The sequence below is a fragment of the Antechinus flavipes genome, chromosome 4, assembly GCF_016432865.1.
Source record: "Antechinus flavipes isolate AdamAnt ecotype Samford, QLD, Australia chromosome 4, AdamAnt_v2, whole genome shotgun sequence".
Lineage (NCBI taxonomy): Eukaryota > Metazoa > Chordata > Mammalia > Dasyuromorphia > Dasyuridae > Antechinus > Antechinus flavipes.
The window spans coordinates 128,978,886-129,000,474 of NC_067401.1; the positions used below are offsets into that span (position 1 = coordinate 128,978,886).

At 39.7% G+C, this 21,589-nt stretch overlaps 1 protein-coding gene across 1 annotated transcript; it reads left to right on the forward strand.

Annotated features, from left to right (window-relative positions):
* Positions 1 to 5,382: 5,382 nt before the first annotated feature.
* TOB1 (transducer of ERBB2, 1) lies at positions 5,383 to 9,527 on the forward strand. The gene is made up of 2 exons (XM_051994283.1): positions 5,383 to 5,481; positions 7,620 to 9,527. The coding sequence occupies exon 2, from the start codon at positions 7,760 to 7,762 to the stop codon at positions 8,777 to 8,779; it is 1,020 nt and encodes a 339-aa protein (XP_051850243.1). The 5' UTR covers positions 5,383 to 5,481; positions 7,620 to 7,759; the 3' UTR covers positions 8,780 to 9,527.
* Positions 9,528 to 21,589: the final 12,062 nt, after the last annotated feature.

Genomic DNA, 21,589 nt, shown 5'->3' on the forward strand with positions numbered 1-21,589 from the left:
ACAAAAGTACATGATTATGGATGTGGAATATTGCACGGTATGCCATAACAATTGACGTTTTAGTTGGTTTTGCCAAATTTCCCTTTTTCTCCCTCTTTTTAACCTTTATTACAAGGAGTGGCTTAATGAATGGTGGAAGGGGAAGGAACTTTATGTGATGCCAAAATAAAAAGAATCAATAAAAATATCTTTTGAAGTTTTGCTATGGCTTTTCTAGTATATATAGGACCTTTCTGTCTTTGATCTCTTTGGGAAATATGCTTATTAATTGCTCAAAGAGTATGAACAGTTTAGCGATTTTTCTTGATTAATTCCAAAATTGTTTCCCAGACTTGTTGCACCAATTCACAGCCGTTTCACTGATGGCACAATGGATTGAGCAGTAGTTATGGCATAGGGAGGGAATGGCATATTGACAGTTTTATAACTAAATGATAAGCCGTTATTGAAAAGAAAAAAAAATTAACAACACAGTGTTATTTCAGTCATGTCCAACTTCATGACCCCATTTGGGGTTTTCTTGGCAAAGATACTAGAATTGTTCACCATTTCCTTCTCCGGTTCATTTTACATATGAGGAAACTGAGGCAAACAGGGTTAAGTGACTTGCCCAGGCTTACACAGCTAAGTATCTGGGACCTGATTCAAACTCAGCAAGATTTCTTCCTGACTCCAAGCCCAGTGCTCCAGGCACTGTACCACCAAGCTGCCCCCCTTCCTCCCCCCAATCATGTACAGGAAAAGCTTTTTGAAGCCAGTGCTTAGCACTTTGCTTGACACGTGACAGGAGCATAATGAAAGCCTAACTGCTGATGACTTGAGCTCCAGTCCTGACTCTGCTGCTTATGACCCGTGTGACCTTGGGAAACCACTAGGGTCCTGTGGACCTCAGTTTCTTCGGCTGTAAAATAAAAAGGTTGGCCTAAATGACCCATCCAACTTGCCTGGCGTAGAGCTAAGCACCTAATAAATGTTTACTGGCTGACTCTAATCCTATGATTCAACTGATACTTAACTAGTACCTACCAGGTGAGTGTTGTAATACTAAGAATATTACAGACCAGACTGGGGAGAAAATAATCTTGCCTTGAAGAGCTTAATAATCTTGATTTTTTTTTTAATGGGGGTAGACATGTGATTTCTAGAAATTTCTAAACTGGTCTGACCATCCTCCTCTTACTGGAACTTGGATTCCGCCCCTGGGACCCTGGGCTCTAATACATGAGCTCTCTGCTTATCTTTTCTGGAGCCAGGCTGCCATGCCATTTCTGGCCATCTCCAAATCTTGGGGCACCTGTATTCCATTTCCCTGACCTTCCCTATGGCTGCCTTAACATAAGCTCCTTCACAGGAACTGTCTTGCTTGTATCTATATCTCCAAAGTTGAGTTGATTATCTGCTTATAGTAGCTGATTAATAAATGCTTCATTTATTTATTTCATCTACACAGGATACTTCCTGTATGGAGGCGACCTTCACCAAAGCAGATATGGATTCTGCAACTTACAATCTGGCCCACTGAGAATTTAAGTGATTCACCCACAGCTCATAGGCAGAACTTGAAACTAACTCCCAAATTGGCCCCTCAATCCCATCATGGCCCAAAGCCTTTCTTGATAAGGACCCCAAAGGATTGCTCAGTACTCTGACATGCTTAGGATTGAATTTCTAATCTCAGACAATATACATGAGAACTACATTTTCCAAATGAGAAGTAAAATCTTTCTCAAACGTGAGCAGAACCATAGCCATAGAGCTATTTCAGATTTCAGAAGCCATCTAGTCCATTTGCTTGTTTCATAGATGAAAAAGTTTTAAGCCCAGACAAGGGAAATTTTTGACCCAAGTTCACATGACTAGGAAGTGATAGGGGCAGGATTGGAACACAGGAGCTCAACTCTAGAGCAAGTACTTCCTACACTGGGCCATGATCCCATTCAACTCCAAATTCCAAAAGTCTTTCAGTCTTACATGACCAGAAGCAAGAAGGTAGTCTAGTGGAAGGAACACTAGGCCTGAAATCAGGAAGACTGGAGTGTTAAGCCAGCCTCAGACACTAGCTCTCTGACTTAGTAAAATCACTTGATCTTTATTTACCTCAGTTAATTGTAAAATGGGAATAATGTTAGCATCTATTCGAATCAAATGAAATACTATTTATAAAGAATTTAGCACATAATAGGTCCATAAATGTTTATTTCCTTTCCCCTTCATTTACTTTTTATAAGTGTGAGATATTGGGAAGGGACAATTTGGCAGTAGAAATGTTTCTTTACAAATGACAACTTTACACTTGACAATCTGAGTTAAGTTTTCAGAAGCAGGAAAATGCAGCATTTGAGGATCAGGACCTTTCAGAATACATACACAGAGCCCTAGAAGCAATCCAGATATAATGGACAGAGAGCTACCTCCCCTTTAAATAATGTCTTCCGCTGCTAGAATGTAAGCTTCTCAAGGGCAAGGACTGGTTCACTTGGTTATATTTAAATTTCTAGAAAGGTAACGGAATGCTCAGCACATAGTAAGCGCTTAATGCTTTTTCATTTATCTATTTCATCTGTATAAGGAACTCCCCTGTGTGGAAAAGCTACCTTTATAGCAGGAAGAGCCAGGAAGACCTGGGTTCAAGTCCAGTTTTTGACATATACTGGCTTGGGTGATCCTAGGTAAGTGATTTTTCAGTATCCTAGGCAACTAACTCCCTAAGACAAATTTCCAAGGTGCCAACATGCTTTGGAAGAGGGAATTTCCTCCCCCGGGGCTTCTCTATACTAATGAAATCCAAGGTCCGGTTCCTAACTCTACATCAGAATGTTACCCACGGGGAAGAGCGCCTTGTGCGTGGATGGAGCTGGGGGGTCAGCTGCTGACAGCTGTTGGCTGTGTGACCCTGCACAAGTCGCTTAACTCAGTGTTTCAGGCCAACTTCCTAAGGAAGCGCTTAAGCAGCAGAACTGGGAGCTGCCTACACCAGTGAAATCACAGGTCCCGACAAAAAATAGATGTGTGTGCATATATATGCCTGTCTTTTTAGGAATCTAAGCACTGAATATTAAATCAGTCATCTGACCACCACCCCCATTCCACACACACCCTTTCTCCACACCCACACCCACTCAGCTTTAGAAGAAAATATTCTTCCATCTCTCCCAACAATACACCTTCTAAAAAATAAATGGAAAGGGGAGAGGAACAAGAATGGGGGAGAAGACTCGGTTCAGGCTTTAGGTTCGTGAAATTAAAGTGTCTCTGGGCTTGATCCAGCAACCGTCTTCGTGCCTGTTCTCAGGATATACAAGTTGTAGAAGAGTTGCCTAACTTCCTTGAAACAAGCTGGGGGTGTTCCTGAAGTTTCTGGGGAGGAAGATGGCCCCTTGAGTGCTTTGAAAAGGGATCCGGAATAGAGTTTAAGAAAGTTGGGCGTTTGCATTCACTGCTTCATTCCTCCTTTTTCTTTTTCCTCCCCTTCCTCCCTCCCTTCTTATTCCGTGTCCTTTTTTTTCCTTTTCTTTCTTCCTATGTCTTCCTTCCCCCTCCCTTTTCTCACTCTTCCCTTTCCTTGCGCCTTCCCTTCTCCCTGTTCCTCCTTCTCTCCTTGTGCCCTCCTCCCATTTTTTTCTTCCTCTTCCTCCTCCTCCCATCTCTACTACTTGAGTTTCTCTCCTCCCCTCCTCCCCAGTCTTTGCTCCCTCCCATTTCTTCTCTTTCCCTTTTTCCAAACTGGAGTTTGACGTATTCCTTCCAGATATCAACCAACCAATTGCCTGGTTGCTAAGGGTAAAGTGTGGCCAATCAGACATCGTTGCTACCTGTGAGTAATATTTTTAGCAAGGGGGGGGGCAGTTCCACTCCCACTGTAACTTCATACATTTCTCGGCTGCAGGTTGTGAAGAAGGCCCACCTCCCTGTTTACCCTCACCCCCTCCAATCACTCTTTTTCCCCTCCCCATTCTTTTTCCCCTTACACACTTCAACTGTAAAAGGTCTTAAAGGAATAGGCTGGTAATACAATACAGGGCATAACAGTGCGATACCATATGTTTATTATGTGCACAGAGGTAAATTTTTTTTTTCAAATATCGGTGCTTGTATAAAAATACTCAGGCCATCCAGCAGAACAGTACTCGGCGTCCCCATTTGAGTGCAGGGGGGCTGGGTTTGACATATTTGAAAAAGAAATGTCCTCCTCCGCTCATCTCCAAGGCCAAAGTCATCCCAAGCCAATGCTTTTGCTCCTGGGGTTGCCAGGAGGAGACGGACTGACTGACTGCTGGATGTGGAAAGCAGAAGACAGTTTAACTGCCACGAGGTGTGGGAGCTAGGGTCAGTTGAGTGGCCCCTCTCCCCACCCCCACCCCAGCAGGTTTGGATTCTGCAGTTGCTCCCTTCCCTCCGGGTGGCAGTTGTTTCTGCTGGGGGAGGGGGGCGGGAGAATTAATCATTAATACAATTGCGTGCAAGGGTCCCTGGCACATGGGTCCCACCACCATCCCTATGGACTTTCTTAACGTTTGCTAACAGGATAGACAGTTCCTCTAAAGGTGGGATTTTCCTAAGCAAGACTTAGTCCCACAGGTGTTGGGTATTTTCCAAGCCTCTCTGCCTCTTCTCTCTCTCCTGTCCCTTTGACTCCCCAGCGCCTTCTTCATCTACTTCTCAATTCCCCTCCCCCACCCCTACCTCCACCCCCCCCACCCCACCCCAGTTTCCTTCCAACCTCAACTCAGCTGGTCTAGTCCCACCCCACCCCCAACTTCTCAGTCTTACTGGCACTCCTTCTGTCCAATCCTACTTCAAAAACCCTCCTCGCCCCGCCTCCGTTCATTCCAGAACGTCGGCTTATTGGCCAAATCTCGAGCACCATGGGGTGTGCCTTCGCCGCCTCCCTCCTGCTCCCCCAAACTCCACCCTCTCCAACTCCTCCATGCTCCTCTTACGGAGTCCGATTGGCAGGTGGGACCTGACCAATGGCTGGAGGGGGCAGTGAGGAGCACTAGCCCTAGGGGTTGTGAGGTTTCGGGGCGGGGAATGGCTACGAAGTCTGGAGCGGAGTGACGCTCGTCGGGCGGGCGCGGGTGAGCGCTACCACCCCCCACCCCGGACGGAGGGAGAGGAGGGGCGGGGAGGGGCGGGGAGGGAAAGGGGCGGGGCCGCTATAAAACGAGAGGCGGGGCGCGCGCCGCAGCAGAAGGAGCGGAGCTCTGGCCCGGGGCGGAGTGGGCAGACATCGGGGAGAAAGCTGGGCCGGGGCATCCGAGTGTGTACCGGGGGGAAGAGACCGCACTTCACCGGACTCCCCCCCGCCCCTGTCGCCGCCTCCCCCGACCTCGAAGGAGTCGCGACACGTTTCCGTGGTCCAGCCCCGGGTTCGTTGTTTCTTGCACTCAGCCGGGCCCCTCACTCCCCACCCCGCGCCATCCTCCATCCCGCCCCCGCCCTGCGGCCCGGTCTGTTGTGGAAGCAGCTCCGGAGCAGCCAGTAAGTATCGCGGGGCCGGCGTTCCGCCTAGGCTGTCCCCTCTCCGCGGCCAGAGGCCGGCGAGGCTTGACTGACTGACCGGACAGCCGCGCGGGGCCGGGGGCAGAGCGTCCCCCCACGACTGACTGACTGACTGACTGCGGGCGAAGGGGAGACTGCAGCGCCAACCCCGGCGGGTCATCGAAGGGCGACCAGCTGAGGAGACCCCGGGACTCCCCCGGGGTCTGGCCGGGGCCCAGGAGCCTCCGGGTGGGGAGGGGCGGCGGCCGGGTCGGGTTACGGAGGTGACTGAGGAGGAGGGGGGAGGGAGTCTCGGGCGGGTCGGGGCCCTCGGGCTGCGGGCCGGGGCTGGGGTCAGCCTGGTAGCCGGGCCTCCTCCACCCGCCCCTACCTTCTTTTCCCCCCTCATCCTTCCCCTCCTCCTCCTCCTCCTTCTCCTTCTCCTCCTCCTCCTCCTCCCCCCCGGGACCTCCCTCCCCGTTCCTCCGCACCCTCCCTTTTTTTCTCCCCCCCCCCCGTCCCCCTCCCCCCATTGCTGCTGGTGTTGGAGGAGCCCGGGCCCCGGGGCTTGTGAGTAGAAATCTAATGAGACCCAACTGGCTGTTTATGTAATTCCTCTCTCCCCACTCCCCGCTCGGCTTTTAAACTACCTTTCCCCCGCCTGCCCTACTCTCCCGAGTCCCTCTCCGGAGTCCGGGCTTTAAAAGCCCTGCCGGCCTGAATTATCGTCTTGTCCTCCGGGCCACCCGGCCCCTTCCAGGGGCTGAGCGTCCTCAGCGGCTCCAGGCTGGAGACTCAGCAAGTGCGGGGAGTTTGGGGGCAAGCCGGGGCATCATTCTATGCCCTTTGTTATCCCGGCTAAGGAGAAATGGAACTGGGCTCTTACTCTCCACTGCCTTTTTTAAAGGTCCTCGGAAAACCGCCCCACTGGACCACATCGCTCCCTCTTGTAATTATCTTCTGTTTGCCCTTGATCTTTTCTTATCCCCACCCAGTGCTGATCCAGAAATCTTTTAAAGGTCGGCCGGCCTTATCGTTCAGCCTCTTTGCCTGTTCCCTTATCGTTAAGGGGAGGGGGGTTGCTTTTTAAAATCTGGATAAAATTCTGGAAATACTCCCCGTTAAAACAGAATAATCAATGGAATCTTGAAATTTATTTTTCTTTTGTCAGTGAGTCTTAAGAGGATTTATTTTCAGAATCTGGGAAGATTTTTTTTTAATCTGAGAAAAACAAAAAAATCCAGGTTAGATTTGTTATGTTTTTCATAGACTTAGTATGTTTAAAAACTGCAACTGATTAAAGAATTCTACCAAATGGTACATTTCATTAGTGTTTAATGTAGCCTTTGGTTTATGTTTTAGCAGTATGTTGACTTGAAATATTTTTGTAAGTAAAAATTAAAGGTAGTGTTTTTAATTTCTCACATTTCCAAATGGTTAATGTTAAGACAGAGTTAAACAATATATACTAATGGGCTGAAATATAGCTGGATCTTTTAAGTTAGTAAATAGAAATAGAAACATTATGGTCAGCCTTTCTAAAGATAATCCATAAACCATATGTTCAGCACTGTTTGTAGTAAAACATTTTCTAATGAAAGTTCTGAAGGTAGAGAGGAAAAAGGCATAATCCTGCCATACTATATGAGACTGCTTCCCAGAATTACATCTTTACCTAAAGCTAAAAGTTTAAAATGTCTAGTTAAAGTTTACAAATGGGAAGAATGGCAGTTAATAGAATTTAAAAGGCATTTGACTATCAAATTAGCATTCAAAACCAAATTATTCTTAGATCTATTAATAGTAAACCCTAGCATGTTGCAAAATTTGTGATTCAGTTTTATGAATTATTTGAAAATGAGAATTTATAATCAGGACCTGGGAGATTTGCAGTTATTACCTAGCATTAGCTTTTTCCTTTAAATTAAATTTAACTATGTTCTCTAATTATAAGCCATAAATTGTGAACTTTTAAAACATTTTCCAAGTAGGCAAATTATTTTATGTTGACCGTTAAAGTAATTTTGTCCCATTTTCAAAAGTAAAATACTTTCTTGTTGAGGGGTAAGGAGTGGGCCTTAGGGATCTATCTTACACTTTCCTTATTTGGCTATGTTTGCTTTTGTTTTTTCTTTAAGGAACAAGACTGCTCAAGGTGAAGGATAATAATCTACTAGTACCAGCACTTTGAATGAAATTTTGTTTCTTTGCCACAAACTGAACATTTTTTTTTGAGGGGGGGGTTGAAACACAAACTTAACCTTGTGGCATAGCAGCTATGCAGCTTGAAATCCAAGTAGCACTAAATTTTATTATTTCGTATTTGTACAATAAGCTTCCCAGGCGACGAGTCAACATTTTTGGTGAAGAACTTGAAAGACTTCTTAAAAAGAAATATGAAGGGCACTGGTATCCAGAAAAGCCATACAAAGGATCAGGGTTTAGATGTATACATATAGGGGATAAAGTGGACCCAGTGATTGAACAAGCATCCAAAGAGAGTGGTTTGGACATTGATGATGTTCGTGGAAACCTGCCCCAGGATCTTAGTGTTTGGATCGATCCATTTGAGGTTTCATACCAAATTGGTGAAAAGGGACCAGTGAAGGTGCTTTATGTGGATGATAATAATGAAAATGGATGTGAGTTGGATAAGGAGATCAAAAACAGCTTTAATCCAGAGGCCCAGGTGTTTATGCCAATAAGTGACCCAGCTTCATCAGTGTCCAGCTCTCCATCTCCTCCCTTTGGCCACTCTGCTGCTGTAAGTCCTACTTTCATGCCCCGATCCACTCAGCCTTTAACCTTTACCACTGCCACTTTTGCTGCCACCAAGTTTGGCTCGACCAAAATGAAAAATAGTGGCCGTAGCAACAAGGTTGCACGCACTTCTCCCACCAACCTCGGCTTGAATGTGAATGACCTCTTGAAGCAGAAAGCCATTTCTTCCTCAATGCACTCTCTCTATGGGCTTGGCCTGGGCAGCCAGCAGCAGCCACAGCAGCAGCAGCAGCAACAGCAGCCATCACAGCAGCAGCAGCAACAGCAGAAGACCTCTGCTCTTTCTCCTAATGCAAAGGAGTTTATTTTCCCTAATATGCAGGGTCAAGGTAGTAACAATGGAATGTTCCCAGGTGACAGCCCCCTTAACCTCAGTCCTCTCCAATACAGTAATGCCTTTGATATGTTTGCGGCCTATGGAGGCCTCAACGAGAAGTCTTTTGTGGATGGCTTGAATTTTAGCTTAAATAACATGCAGTATTCTAACCAGCAATTCCAGCCAGTTATGGCTAACTAAAAAAAAAAAATGTTATTGTACAAGTTGAAATGCACGTGCCCAAGGGGGCATTTTTTTTTTTTACCCCCTTGAGATTTTTTTTAAAGCTTGTAGTATGGAAACATTCAAGCTTGGTTACATAAACAACATGCATCGTTTTTCATTTGCCAACCAAGCACAAAGTTATTTTATACTGACTGTACATTTTAAAGTATACTCTCAAATATGGCCTCTTACAGTATTTAAGATATAGGAAGGACATGGCTAATTTTTTTTATAAAAAATTGGCACTAATAAGTGGGTTTATTGGTCTTTTCTAATTGTATAATTTAATTTAGTACAAAGTTTGTAAAATATCAGAGTATATATATTGTTTCTACTACATGGTATTGCATTTATATCTTTTTACTACAGTGATCTGTGACAGCTCCAGCAGCTTCATGTTGTATTTTTTTTTACTGAAATTGTAAAATATCCATCTTAAAGACATCAACTATTCTAAAAATTGTGTACAGAATATTCCTTAGTGGTGGAATTAAAATGTACGAATATTTGCTTTTTAAAAAAAAACAAATTGTATTTTCTGTTAAAAGTTTAAAGATTTTTGCTATATATTATGGAAGAAAATGTAATCGTAAATATTAATTTTGTACCTACATTGTGCAATACTTGAAGAAAACGGTATAAAAGTATTTTGAGTCAGTGTCTTACATGTTGAGGGACTGAAATAGTTTATATTAAGTTTGTATTAAAATTCTTTAAAATTAAATCCCTCCTGTGGTCTTTGTTTTTACTGTTGTGCCAAGGATCTGAGCTCTAGTTACTGTGTTGTAAATGCTAATGATGCAGAAAGGACTGACTCATTGTATCACAAAGGAATGACAAAGGAGATTGTACCTTGCAGTCCATAAATGAAATGGGCCTTTTGAAGCACATAGCCAGATTAACTATTTGGGATAGCTTTCTTTTTAATATGTTTTCTAGGCACTGCTGCCTATGTATCAACTTTTTATCTATCCAGCTCATCCCACCCCATTTCCCCACTACTCTACTGGGAAAAATAGAGATGTGTTAAGGTTCTGAACTTTTGAATTTAGAAGACAAAGATTTAAAATAGTGTTGAAGTAAAATATTAGTTCAAGAGATAAACTTTTAATTCATATCCAAGTGGAATTAGTTATCTTAAGAAGGTGAAACCAATGATATCAGCCAGAGGATTAATAGCTTAGATACCAAAACATCTGAAAGCTTCATTTTTATCAGTTGATTTGTTTATAAATGACATTTATAGTTGCTAGACAAGATCCTTTGGGACTAAAGGATTCATTAAATCGGTCACACTTAAAAGCTGTTGAAACTTACAATTTTGTTTTTGTTGACTTCCAAAATAAGATTTTATATTGATTTCACTTGGAAATGTTTTTATTGTTTGGAGGTATTGTATTGATAACAATTCTATCTGATAGTATTGAAGATTCTATTGATTTACTTTGACAATAATAGATTTTGGAGAATTTTCTTGGGGACAAACAGGTTGGGGGGGAGATCAATCATTCATTTTTCTAATTTCATTGGCAATTGGATGTGGAACTGACATGATCTATTAAATAGAAATGCCACGTTTTCTTGGCATCTTGTAAGAAATATTGTCTGGCTTACCAGTGAAATAAATTTGGTCTCGTTAGATTTTTGAACACATTTCTACAAAAAAGCCTTTTTGTTAATTAACTATACAGTTTAGTGTTAAAAGTTTGTTTTCAGAAAACAAGTGCTGGAAGTAAGAGCTGTTCCATCAGCACCATGGTGAGATCTTTGTCCTGCAATGGACAGAATGAGGTTATAATGAAGTATTGGAATAGTAAGTGGAACAAGCAGAGATGGTCTGCCAACACTGCCACTTGTGTTATTTTGTGATCACATTGGTTCATCAGGTATAAGAAAATTAGCATAATAATCATTGTATGTACTAGTTTATTCTAGAGACTCATAGTCTGTTATATTAGCTTTGAAGGAATCCAGATATATTAGAAATTAGAATAGTAAAAGTTAATTCACAAGTCCTGATTTTGTTACACTTAATATCTAGTAGTTACACATAGCTTTTAAACTATATTTTCATTAACTCAATGTTAGGATTTGTGGTACTTGATATTATATAAGTGTACATAATATTTTCCAGAGTTTTGGGGTGGGTTATTTTAACAAAAAATTTCCAAATTCTTATCAGTTATGTGCTGGAAACTTAGGTAAGAATTTGTCTCAATTTTTTTCTTTTAAAAATCCAAGAAAATTTAGAGATTAGTTCAAGTTTGATGTTCTCCAAATCAATTCCTTGGGAACATAACTCTTTTGGAAAAGAGAATGGTCTGTAGATGGAGAATAAACAAAGATCCCATTTTCATATCCTCTTGTTTCTTGGGGAGAAAAAAAAATTATTTTTAAGTACCTGCCTAGCATATCTTAGAAAATGTTTTTCAGTGATACAAAGTAACTTAAAAAGACTAAACAATTCTAAAACCCCAGCTTTAAATGTAAACCTTTGAAAGCATTCAAAAACATTTTTGTGACCTTAATTCTGACATCATGCTTGACTCTTAGGCTGAGTTTTACTTGCTATTTTTTCTGCATGGGAAATGCTTATTTATTTTTGGTTTATAGAATGATAATTGAATTATGATTTAAATAGGCTTTTATGATTCCTTTGCCTACAGTGACTATTTATTATTATAGTCATCTGAATGCCAAGAATTTCAGTCATTGTTTTAACTTAAATATTCTGTGACCTACTATTGGAAATACCATCTTAAAAGATTATATAGCTGAGGAAAGAGTGAGAAAGATGTTAGACCAAAGGTAGTGTAGATTGCTGGACTTAATTTCTTTTCTGTTCATGCAATTTCCCATCATTAAGTATGATTGAATTCAAAACTTATTTCTGGTATGTATGTGGTCAAGTACTTGTTTCTTTTATGCATGAGTATTTTAAATCGTATTTGGTATTAAGATATAGAATCTTAGAAAATTCTAGGACTTGGATTATTTTGAAATAGGTTCTCATAACATATATATGGGGAAAACTAGTCTCCAACTGTACTTGAAGTAAAGAACTCAACTGCCTGTAATGGGAAGAGAACTTCTACCCCACCCTTTCCCTATACAAACAGAAAATAGCATAGGCATTGCACATCTGACGTATATTCTCACTTGACTAGAATGCATGCTTTTGTCAGAAACAGGATAATAGCTATAGGGCAAAATCAGATAAGAGGACAAAGCAAGTTTGCAAAGTTAAGCAGCCCTTATTAGAACACACATGCAATTTAACCAGGTTGGAATATATCCAATTAGACTGTTTAGTATATCAATTATATTGCTCTTACGTCTGCTCCAGGATGATGGTTTAGATCAACTGTCTTCTATTCAAGTTGAATCATATCTTAGAAAGATATTACCTGCCTATGCCTAAGGGGATGCATCATATGATGTATTGCTTCTCTCATGTAACAGTTGGAAAATGAGAAGTTTGAAGTCCATTTCAGATGAATTGTAATTTTAATTATGTCATTTTAACAATTTCTAATAGGTTGGCATAGGAGAATATTACTGAATTTGAATAAAAATGTCAATAACTTGAACATGTTTTAAGTTATCATACTAACCTTTTCACTTCAATATACTAAATTCAACTTTCTCTTTAGTTTGATTCTGAAGTTTATACACAGAATACTCTGTAAAACTGGAATGAAGACCATAAATTTGGCCCTATAACTTCTGAAAAATATTACATTGAAGTTCACTAAGCCTTTCCATGCTTTTTCCTGTCTTTCATTACTGAGTGATAACATTGTAGTTAGAATTAAAGTTGCAAAAAGGTAGGGGCTTCCAACAGCTAATTTATAGCTTCAATTCTAAAATGATTTTCAACAATCCACCGCTTAACAACAAACCTCATCCTTCTCCAGATGTTCTGATGAATTGCTTGCCTTGTTGGAAATGGAATCAAATGACTTTTCAGGATTTTTTTTTTCAAAATAAAAAAACAAAACTTTTTAGAAGTCGACACATCTTGGTTTAGCAAAAAAAAAAAAAAAAAAACATTCAGAGGTATAAATTTAAAGATTAATATTTATAATGGTATGACTCAATGTTTAGTGTAATGCTGTTACTAGGTTTTTGAATTTAATCTTCACAGTAAATCGAAGCAGTTTTGAAAATTGTCAGGGGAAATTGCACATCTTTCTGTTGGTCAAATCCTGTAACGATGAGTTTATTCACATCTGTTGGTTATACTGGAATTTGTATCAAATATTACTTGAAATTATTGGGCCATTGGAAGGAACTAAGAAGCATTGTTGCTGATCTTGTCACCTCCCATTATATAACTTTTTTAAAAGTCTTGCTTTTACATTTTAGGTTCTTGGGAGAAACTGTTTAAAAGTTCTGAGTTTATTTTGATGGCCAAAACTAAAATCAGTTTTAATAATTCAAGGCCATCAATGCAGAGAATCCTGGAATCCTTTCAAAGAGTCTACAAATTCAAAATTAGTTTTTATTTCTAATATGGTAAATATCTAAATATAACCCATGTAACAAAAACTCTTTGGACATATCTTTAATAATTTTTAATAGCAAATTGTTCTCAGAGAAGTTTGAGAACCACTGGATTAGACAGAAACCTAACAATCTAATATTTTATTCTTAGTTAAGCAGTTTCATATCACCTAAAGTTCTTCATTTTGTAGAGCCATCAGTGTTATAGAACAAAATGGATCTGGAGACAGGAAGCCCTAAGTTCAAATCTAGTCTCAGACACTAGCTGAGGACAAGTTACAGAATCCTTAATTGTAAAATGGAAATACAAGCATCCACTTCACAAGGTTGTTAGACATAAGACTATTTGTAAATCACTTAATACAGTATCATGCCATGTTATATATTTATTCCTTTTTAAACATTTTAAAAGTATATATGTCAGCAGTTATAATTTGTGAATCAAGGATAATGATACTGACTTGCATCCCTGAAGTGTTTTGAGGGACTGGAATGAAAAAGGTTTGAATCCTGACTCTTATGACCCTGCCTTTTCCCTTTCTATAAAATGAAAAGATTTGGACTAAACTCTCTCCAAAGGTCCTTTTTATCTCTGACATGGGGAGAGTACATATATACCTTACTATAAAGGATAGTTGAAGGCCAACATTGTCAAGAACCTGCAATAGGTCTGGAGGCCAGCCATCTGTCAGTGTTTGCTCTCTCTAAAGATTTCAATCTAAAAAGCAAACAAATTCAGTGGCCTGCATTTTGCAACCATCAAGTCACCTAACATCTTGTTGTCCAATCAGCTGTCTGAATCAAAATCAAAGTTCTCTTTAGAGCAGTGACACCCTAGAGTATTCTATTCAAAGTTTCAGTAATAAATATCTCTTAGTTTGTATTTCTGGTTTTGAAGCAGATGAAGCAAACAGATGTTTCAGCATTCTTTTTCATAACATCAGCAAGTTGATTTCAATTGAGTGTTACAATGCTGGCTGCAGTCCTCTTGTGAGCTGTAGCAGCAGAAAAAAGAAAAAGTAAAAAAGTTACTAAATTGAGGTCCCATATATTGTTGAAATAGTTGTGTAAACACAGATTACACTGGCCCAGGAAAAAGGAGTAATGTGTTTAATTACATCTGATTTTTTATTTTTTAAAGCAAAGGTAAGAAAAGTTTGCATTACAAAAGGGAAAAATATTGAAGACTTGGAAGGAAAAACAAATTCCTTCTGGCATTTGGAGTACTTTACCTCACTGATCAAATATGATCAGTGTGCAGAACAGAGAACAGGTGTAAAATATTTTTAGAAAAACCTTGGCATATACTTACAGGCCTTATCCTTTTGGTCTGTACTCTCCTTGTGTGTATTTCAGGAATAATTGTGGTGACACCATCCTGACAAGACAGGCTAGCCACTGCTTTTATGTCTTATTCCTGGATGTTTAAAAGTCAGATTCCAAAGGAGCAAGTTAAGGGGAAGGATAACATAAAATCTGCTTCTCAAGCAGCCATGGGGTCATGGCTATTTTTAAATACTTGTTATCTCTATGCCCCCTTTTCAGCTCTTCTAAGTTTTTTTTCTCTTCCTTCTTGAACCCTGAGGAGACCCACCCAGGCTCAATGTTTCAATAATTGGAATAGGAACAAGGCAAGAGTCTGATATTGCAGTTGGTTCAGTTTTTAGAATCTCGGTCCCTTCCTGAGTCAATAGATTGTTACCTAAAACTGAATTAAAATGTTCCTAATCTCATAGTTTCCCCTTTTCAACTATGGTGTGGCCACAGGCTTGATCGTGCCATAGAGCTCCTATTTCTTTTTATTGTGGACTTCATACACATGTTTCCTTCTGGTCCTCTTCCCTTTTCTTCTCTTTCTCTCTCTTCCCATTACTCTTCCTCCCATCAATTATCAAAGAGTCAGAGATGAGGCCTGAGAGTCAGTGTCCTGAACCTGGGATCTGTGAAACTTGTCTAATATTTTCATCATGGAATTTCAGTATTATTGACTCCTTTTGTAATTATATATACTTTATTTTACTCCTTTAAAAACATTATTCTGGAAAGGGGTCTGCAGATTTCCTCAGACAGCCAAAAAGACCCTTGCTACCAAAAAAAAAGAAAGTTAAGGATCCTTGTGTTTTGTCCTTCTCTCAGTTCCTTTTCTGCTCTAGTCAAGTAGATCTTCCTGCCACTGCTCTTCACCCTCTTAAGATTTCCTTTGGAAGGAAATTTGCCTTTGTGGAACCATATGTATTTTAGACTTGATAATCACTATGGCCCTGGCATATTTTCTCTTAATTCTAATACTTTTATATTTCCAGGAAATATGATGGGGACTACTAAGACACTTCTGTGAAAAGTCAAAGTTAGCAGGAATGCCTCCCCAGCTTTTCTAGAAAGCAAGGAGTGACCAGGGGCTCTTTGACAAAAGCCTTTATGAACCTCTAAATTCCTCTATTTCCACAAAGATACAATTGGAAAATTTAGGATTGTATTCTTTAAATTTTAGAAAGAATGGTGAAATTAAATGGAAGACAGAATTTTATTTTTCTTTTTTTAAAAGACTATTCCAATTTCCTTTTTAAAAATTTGATCTGGTTGACAGATAATCTCCTTGACTATTTTAAAAATTATTTTTATTTCATTAAATATTTCCCAATTACATGTAAAAAATTTTAATGATTTAAAAAAATTTTTAATTCCCAATTTTTTCCTTCTCTCCCCTCTTATCCCTCCTTGAAAAGAAAAGCAATTTGATATAGATTATACATGTATAATCATGCAAAACATTTTCATATTAGCTGTTATAAAAGAAAAAATAAACAAAATACAACAATAAAAATAGAGTATGTTTCAATCTGCATCCAGAATTCATTAGTTTTTTATCTGGAGGTAGACAGCATTTTTCATCATGTTTGTTGTTCAGTCCTGTCTGAACCATGTCACATTAATACTTAGTGTTCATTAGGTTTTCTTGGCAAGGATACTAGAATGGTATGCCATTTTTTTCTCCAGTGGATTAAAGCAAGTGGGAGATTTGTCCAGGGTGACACAGCTAGCATGGATCTGAAATTAGATTTGAACTCAGGTCCTCTTGACTCCAGGGCTCTATTTACTCACCTACCTCACTTCCTCCTTTATATCATGGGTCCTTTGGAATTAACTTGGGTCATTGTCCTGATCAGAGTTAATGAAGCCTTTCACAACTGATCATGCTTACAATATTGCTGTTACTATATACAATGTTCTAATTCTGCATGAGTTCATATAAGTATTCCCAGAGTTTTTTAAATTGAAATTATGCTGCTCTTCATTTTCTGTAGTGTGATAGTATTCCATCACAATTATAAACCACAACTTCAGCCATTCCTCAATTAACAGGCATCCCTTGCATTTCTAATTCTTTGCCACCACAAGAACTGTTATATTTTTGTACAAATAAGTGGTTCTTCCTTTTCTTTGATCTCTTGGGAATACAGACATAGTAGCAGTAGTAGTTGCTGGGCTGAAGATAGTTTTATTGCCTTTTGGGCATAGTTTCAAACTGTTCTTCAGAATGGTTGGACTAACTCACAACTCCACCAACAATGCACATCTCCTCCAGCATTTTTTTTTCTGTCACATTAACCAGTAATGTGTATCAAAGTTGTTTTCATCATCATTTCTCTAATCAGTCATGATTTAGGACATTTTTCATATAAATATTGATAGCTTTGATTTCTTCACTGACAGATTATAACCTCAAAACCTCAGAAGAAGGAAGGGTATACTTTGCTTGCAATGTAAGTTATAGGTGGTGTGAAGCATCATTGGACTAACAGGCCTGAGTTTTAGGACTGATTCTTAGCTATACAACTGTAAACAAATCGTTTCACTTTCCTGAACCTCACATCTTTCATCTGGAAAATTAGAAGGTTGAATTTCCAAGACCCTTTTTAACTTAACATTTTCCTTTCCAAAAAAAATTGCTGGATAAATGTTTCAGATATCTGAGGGTAGAAGTATATCTTTTCAGAAGACAATGGACCTTGCTCCCTGGTTATTATATGGACAGTTATCAAGACCCTGGGAGGGAGGAATTTTTTTTTTAAAGAATGGGTCTGTCTTTCCCCGGCTGAAAGTATGGGGGCTACTCATAGCCTCCTCCATACTGATTGAGGATTTACCCATTGGAGTCAGACATTGCCACTCAACTGGTTTTACTCATTGCAGCTCAAGAGATCTGCCAGCCTTAAAGTTAGTGCCATGCCTTTATTAGCTTCAATTTAACTTTCCTATATTTTGTTCACACATAGTTATTTCTGTCTTGTTTCCCCATTAGACTGTGAGCTCTGAGAGCATACCTTTGTAGGTATCCCCAGTACTTTGCAGAGTGCCTGCTATAAGGTAGACACTTCTTAAATGCTTGTTGACTTACAGCCTCAGCTTTTTGGGTATCAGGTATTACAGCTATGGGTCTGCCTGACTATCCACTCTAGAGATTACTATTAAATAACATACTTCAACCACTGAGATATATTGGGTATCTGTTATGCACAAAGCACTGTACAAATTAAGAAATCTATAATCTCAGAGGGAAATAATCCATAAGCACAGATAATGAAATACAACATTGAATGAGGAAAGGTGATATAAGGTAGGTATGAAGTGTAACTGAAATTTGAATATAGGGCTTTGGATGTAATGGTTGGGATAATTGGAGAAAGCCTTATACAAGAGCTGACATTTTAAACTGGTTTTGAAACATGGGTAGGATTTTTTTTAATTGATGCCTTTTTTCATCACATTCATTTTTGAATATATCTTGTCCCTCATCCCATACCCACTGAGCTATCCCTGACAAAGCAAAACTAGCCATGGCTGACATTTTTATGTAACATCCCCTCCCATATACTTACAAATTGGGTTTCCCAGAGGATAACTACCCTTCAGGGTTCAAAGGTACTCTTGGGGCCACCATGGCTCACAACTATGGCTCACAAGCTCTTACTGTATATTTAACTTTAATAGTCAGCCAATAGACATAATTAGTTTACAGTCAAGGCATTTACTAAGATGGCACCAAAACATTCCCTCCATAAATATAGTGTCAGCAAGAAAAGTAGGCACTTATAAGAGTTCACTGATCACATACACATCCATAAGGACCATGTGTGATCCAGACAACACATATCTTCATGTCCTTTCTCCTTCTATGATACCTTCTAGCTGCTTTTCCTGGACACATCTTTGCTAGACTAGAATCCCAAAGACAGGAGTGATTTTCCCCTTGGATTCACAGCTGGCTCTCCCACCTGCTGCCAGGGTTAGACTGTGTAAAGCTGTCTCCTGACCCTTTCCTTATGAATGTATTGTATCCTATAGGACAAGTTTGCTATGGTTAATGAGGGTAGTTGTGTGAGAGAGGAAGCTTAGGAATCACACTCTACAGAGCTCTTAACTACCCTTTAACACCCCAATTGAGTTGGGTAGAAGGAATCAAGCCTCTACTATATATTCCTAGAGAAGAGCTTATTCCGGGTAGAGAGCAGCATGAGGACAAAAACCTAGAGCTGTTGTATTGACAATTGTCTGTATTGAGCAGACAAGGAATCAATAGATCTTTAAATAGGCAACAAATGTGTGCAAAGCAGCTGTGCTAATTTAGGGATGAGGAACACAAAGTTTATGGGACATGGATCCTGCTCTCATGAGATTTATGGTCCAATAGAGAGATATGTGTGCCTACAACTATAATACAAAACCCCCTCACAAGCACAAGCAACAAGCACATTGTAGTTGGGATTTAAAGAGTAGGTAGGGCTTTAAACAGGCTTAAGGAGGATCTGGGAGGAAGGACATTCCAGGCAGAGAGAGCAATGTTCTTAAAGACATAAAGGCTATAAAGTGCAGGGAGTGTAGGGAGGAGAGTCCTGTCTCTTTTGTGTTTGTTTCCCAGAGTACATAGTGTCTGGTACATAGTAGAAGCCAAATAAATGCTGGTTGATTGGTGGCAAAATATTCCACTTTGAAGGAATATGATCTAGCTATCTCAGTGGACCACACAGAAAATGTCTGAACTTTACCCTCTGGACAACAGAGGAACAGACAACTCAGCCTCTGTCTTTGGCCCCAGGAGACCAGTGTACACCTGGTATCTATCTTTGCCCCCAGGACCCTTTTCAGTTCTCTGGACAAAACCTTCCTCACCCTGCCCCCTCCTGCCTCTGACTGCTTTCTTCCAGGTCTTATCTCTACAATGAAGAGAGTCTGCTGAGTATTGTAGGATGTAACATTCCTCTTGCCACAAGGTCAGGCTTTAAGGTAAAGCCTTGAATAATGCAGTCACCCCCCTCTTCCCTCCAACCACTGATAATCTGCTTGGATTTATTCCTCAATGACTAGCATACTCCTCCTGCCCCTTCCCATTCTCTTTATCCTGGTGATTGACTGCCAATGGACAAACCCTATTTTCCCATCCCAAGCTATTTACTGACCATTACTCTCATCTCCCCACCTCAAACCTTCTTCTTTCCCCACTCCCAAATGTTCTTCCTCTAGATCTACTTGCCCCTTCTACTGTATTCTCTAGAATGTCTGCTCCAATAATTAGCAAACTTGCTTTAATCTTGGAGTCCCTCACTTGCATCTTGTAGCACTCACTGAGACCTGGATCTCCTGACAATCTGACGTCAGTGGCTATTCTTTACATTACTGCTTATACTTCTTCTCAAACTTCATTGATCCTGGTGGGAGAAGTTGGAATACAAGAATATTCATTTCATACAAGAATACACATTTCTACTTCCAGATTCTTCCCCTGCCATTATCACTCAGCAACTTCATCTCCCCTGATCTTCACAATATTTGATTTTATTTTTCAGTCTGGAACCTGTTAGTCATTATCTTTCTTTTACTAAAGTTTTTTTTTAATTTTCAAAACATTTTTCAACATTAATCCTTGCAAAACTTTGTGTGTTGGTCATCTTCTATTCATCTCCAGGACATTTTCCTTTCTTTTTCAATGAGTTCAGCTGAACATCTTCTCTTCCCAGATCTACACAGTTACCCTGAGTTATCCCTCCTCTACCTCAGCTATATCCAGACATGATCTTATCCTTGATCTTGCCATTGCCCATAAGTGTCCTACTTCCATGTTCATGAACTCTGAAATTCTCTCATCTTTAATTTTTTTTTATCACCCCATGCTTCCTTATGCCTTCCAATCTCTATCCTTATTCTTCCTCCTCACCCTTTAGTTCTTTCATAGGGCATCATCTTTGCACTGAAAACTCTTTCCTTCCCTAGCCTGACCCTTTAGGGAATAAGTTCAATTCATCACCAGCCTTCAGACTTATTAAATCCTTTCCCTTCTTTTTCTATTGCCAATCACATCTTGATAAATCCCAGCCTTGAATTACCTCCATCACACCTATTCTTATGGGACTGAACAAAATTGGAGAAAATCACAAAACTGGATCCAGCACAAATTTATATCATTCCAACTAGGCCTTGCTAGAGCAAGACAATTGATTATATCTTCTTAACAATTCATCATATCATTCACTATGGCCCCTATTCTAGATCTTTTCACTCTTCATCAAGCCTCTCACAGTATCCCTTCTCCCCAGTCTTTTAGCTGGGGGCTTTACCTGATATTTCACTAAAAATAGAGGCCATTCTCTTCAACAATGAGATGATTCAGACCAGTTCCAGTGATCTTGTGAGGACAAAAACCATCTGCATCTAGAGAAAGGACTGTGGGAACTAACTGAATGTGGTTGACAACATAGCATTTTCACTCTTTTTGTTATTGTTTGCATTTTATTTTCTTTCTCATTTTTTCTAATTTAATTTTATTTTCCTTCTGCAGCAAGATCATTGTATAAATATTTATTTAATAAAATAAAAATTATATAATAAATATGTATGCATATATTGGATTTAACATATATTTCTACCATGTTTAACATATATTGGACTACTTGCCATTTAGGGGAGGGGGGGGTGAAGAAAGTGGGAGGAAATTGGAACACAAGGTTTTGCAAGGGTTAATGTTGAAAAATTATCCGTGCATATGTTTTGAAAAATAAAAAGCTTTAATAAAAAAAAAAAAGAGGCCATTCATTCAAACCAGTCTATTGTTCCCCTCCTCCTCATCTCACATCACTCAAATATCTTACCCCCACTATCTCTTCCTTCATTCTAGTCCCAGATAAAGTGTTGGCCCTTTTCTTTTTCAAGATAAACACGAATACATGCACCCTTGATCCCATATCCTCCAAGGTCTTCTAGTAAATTGCCCCTACTATCATCCCC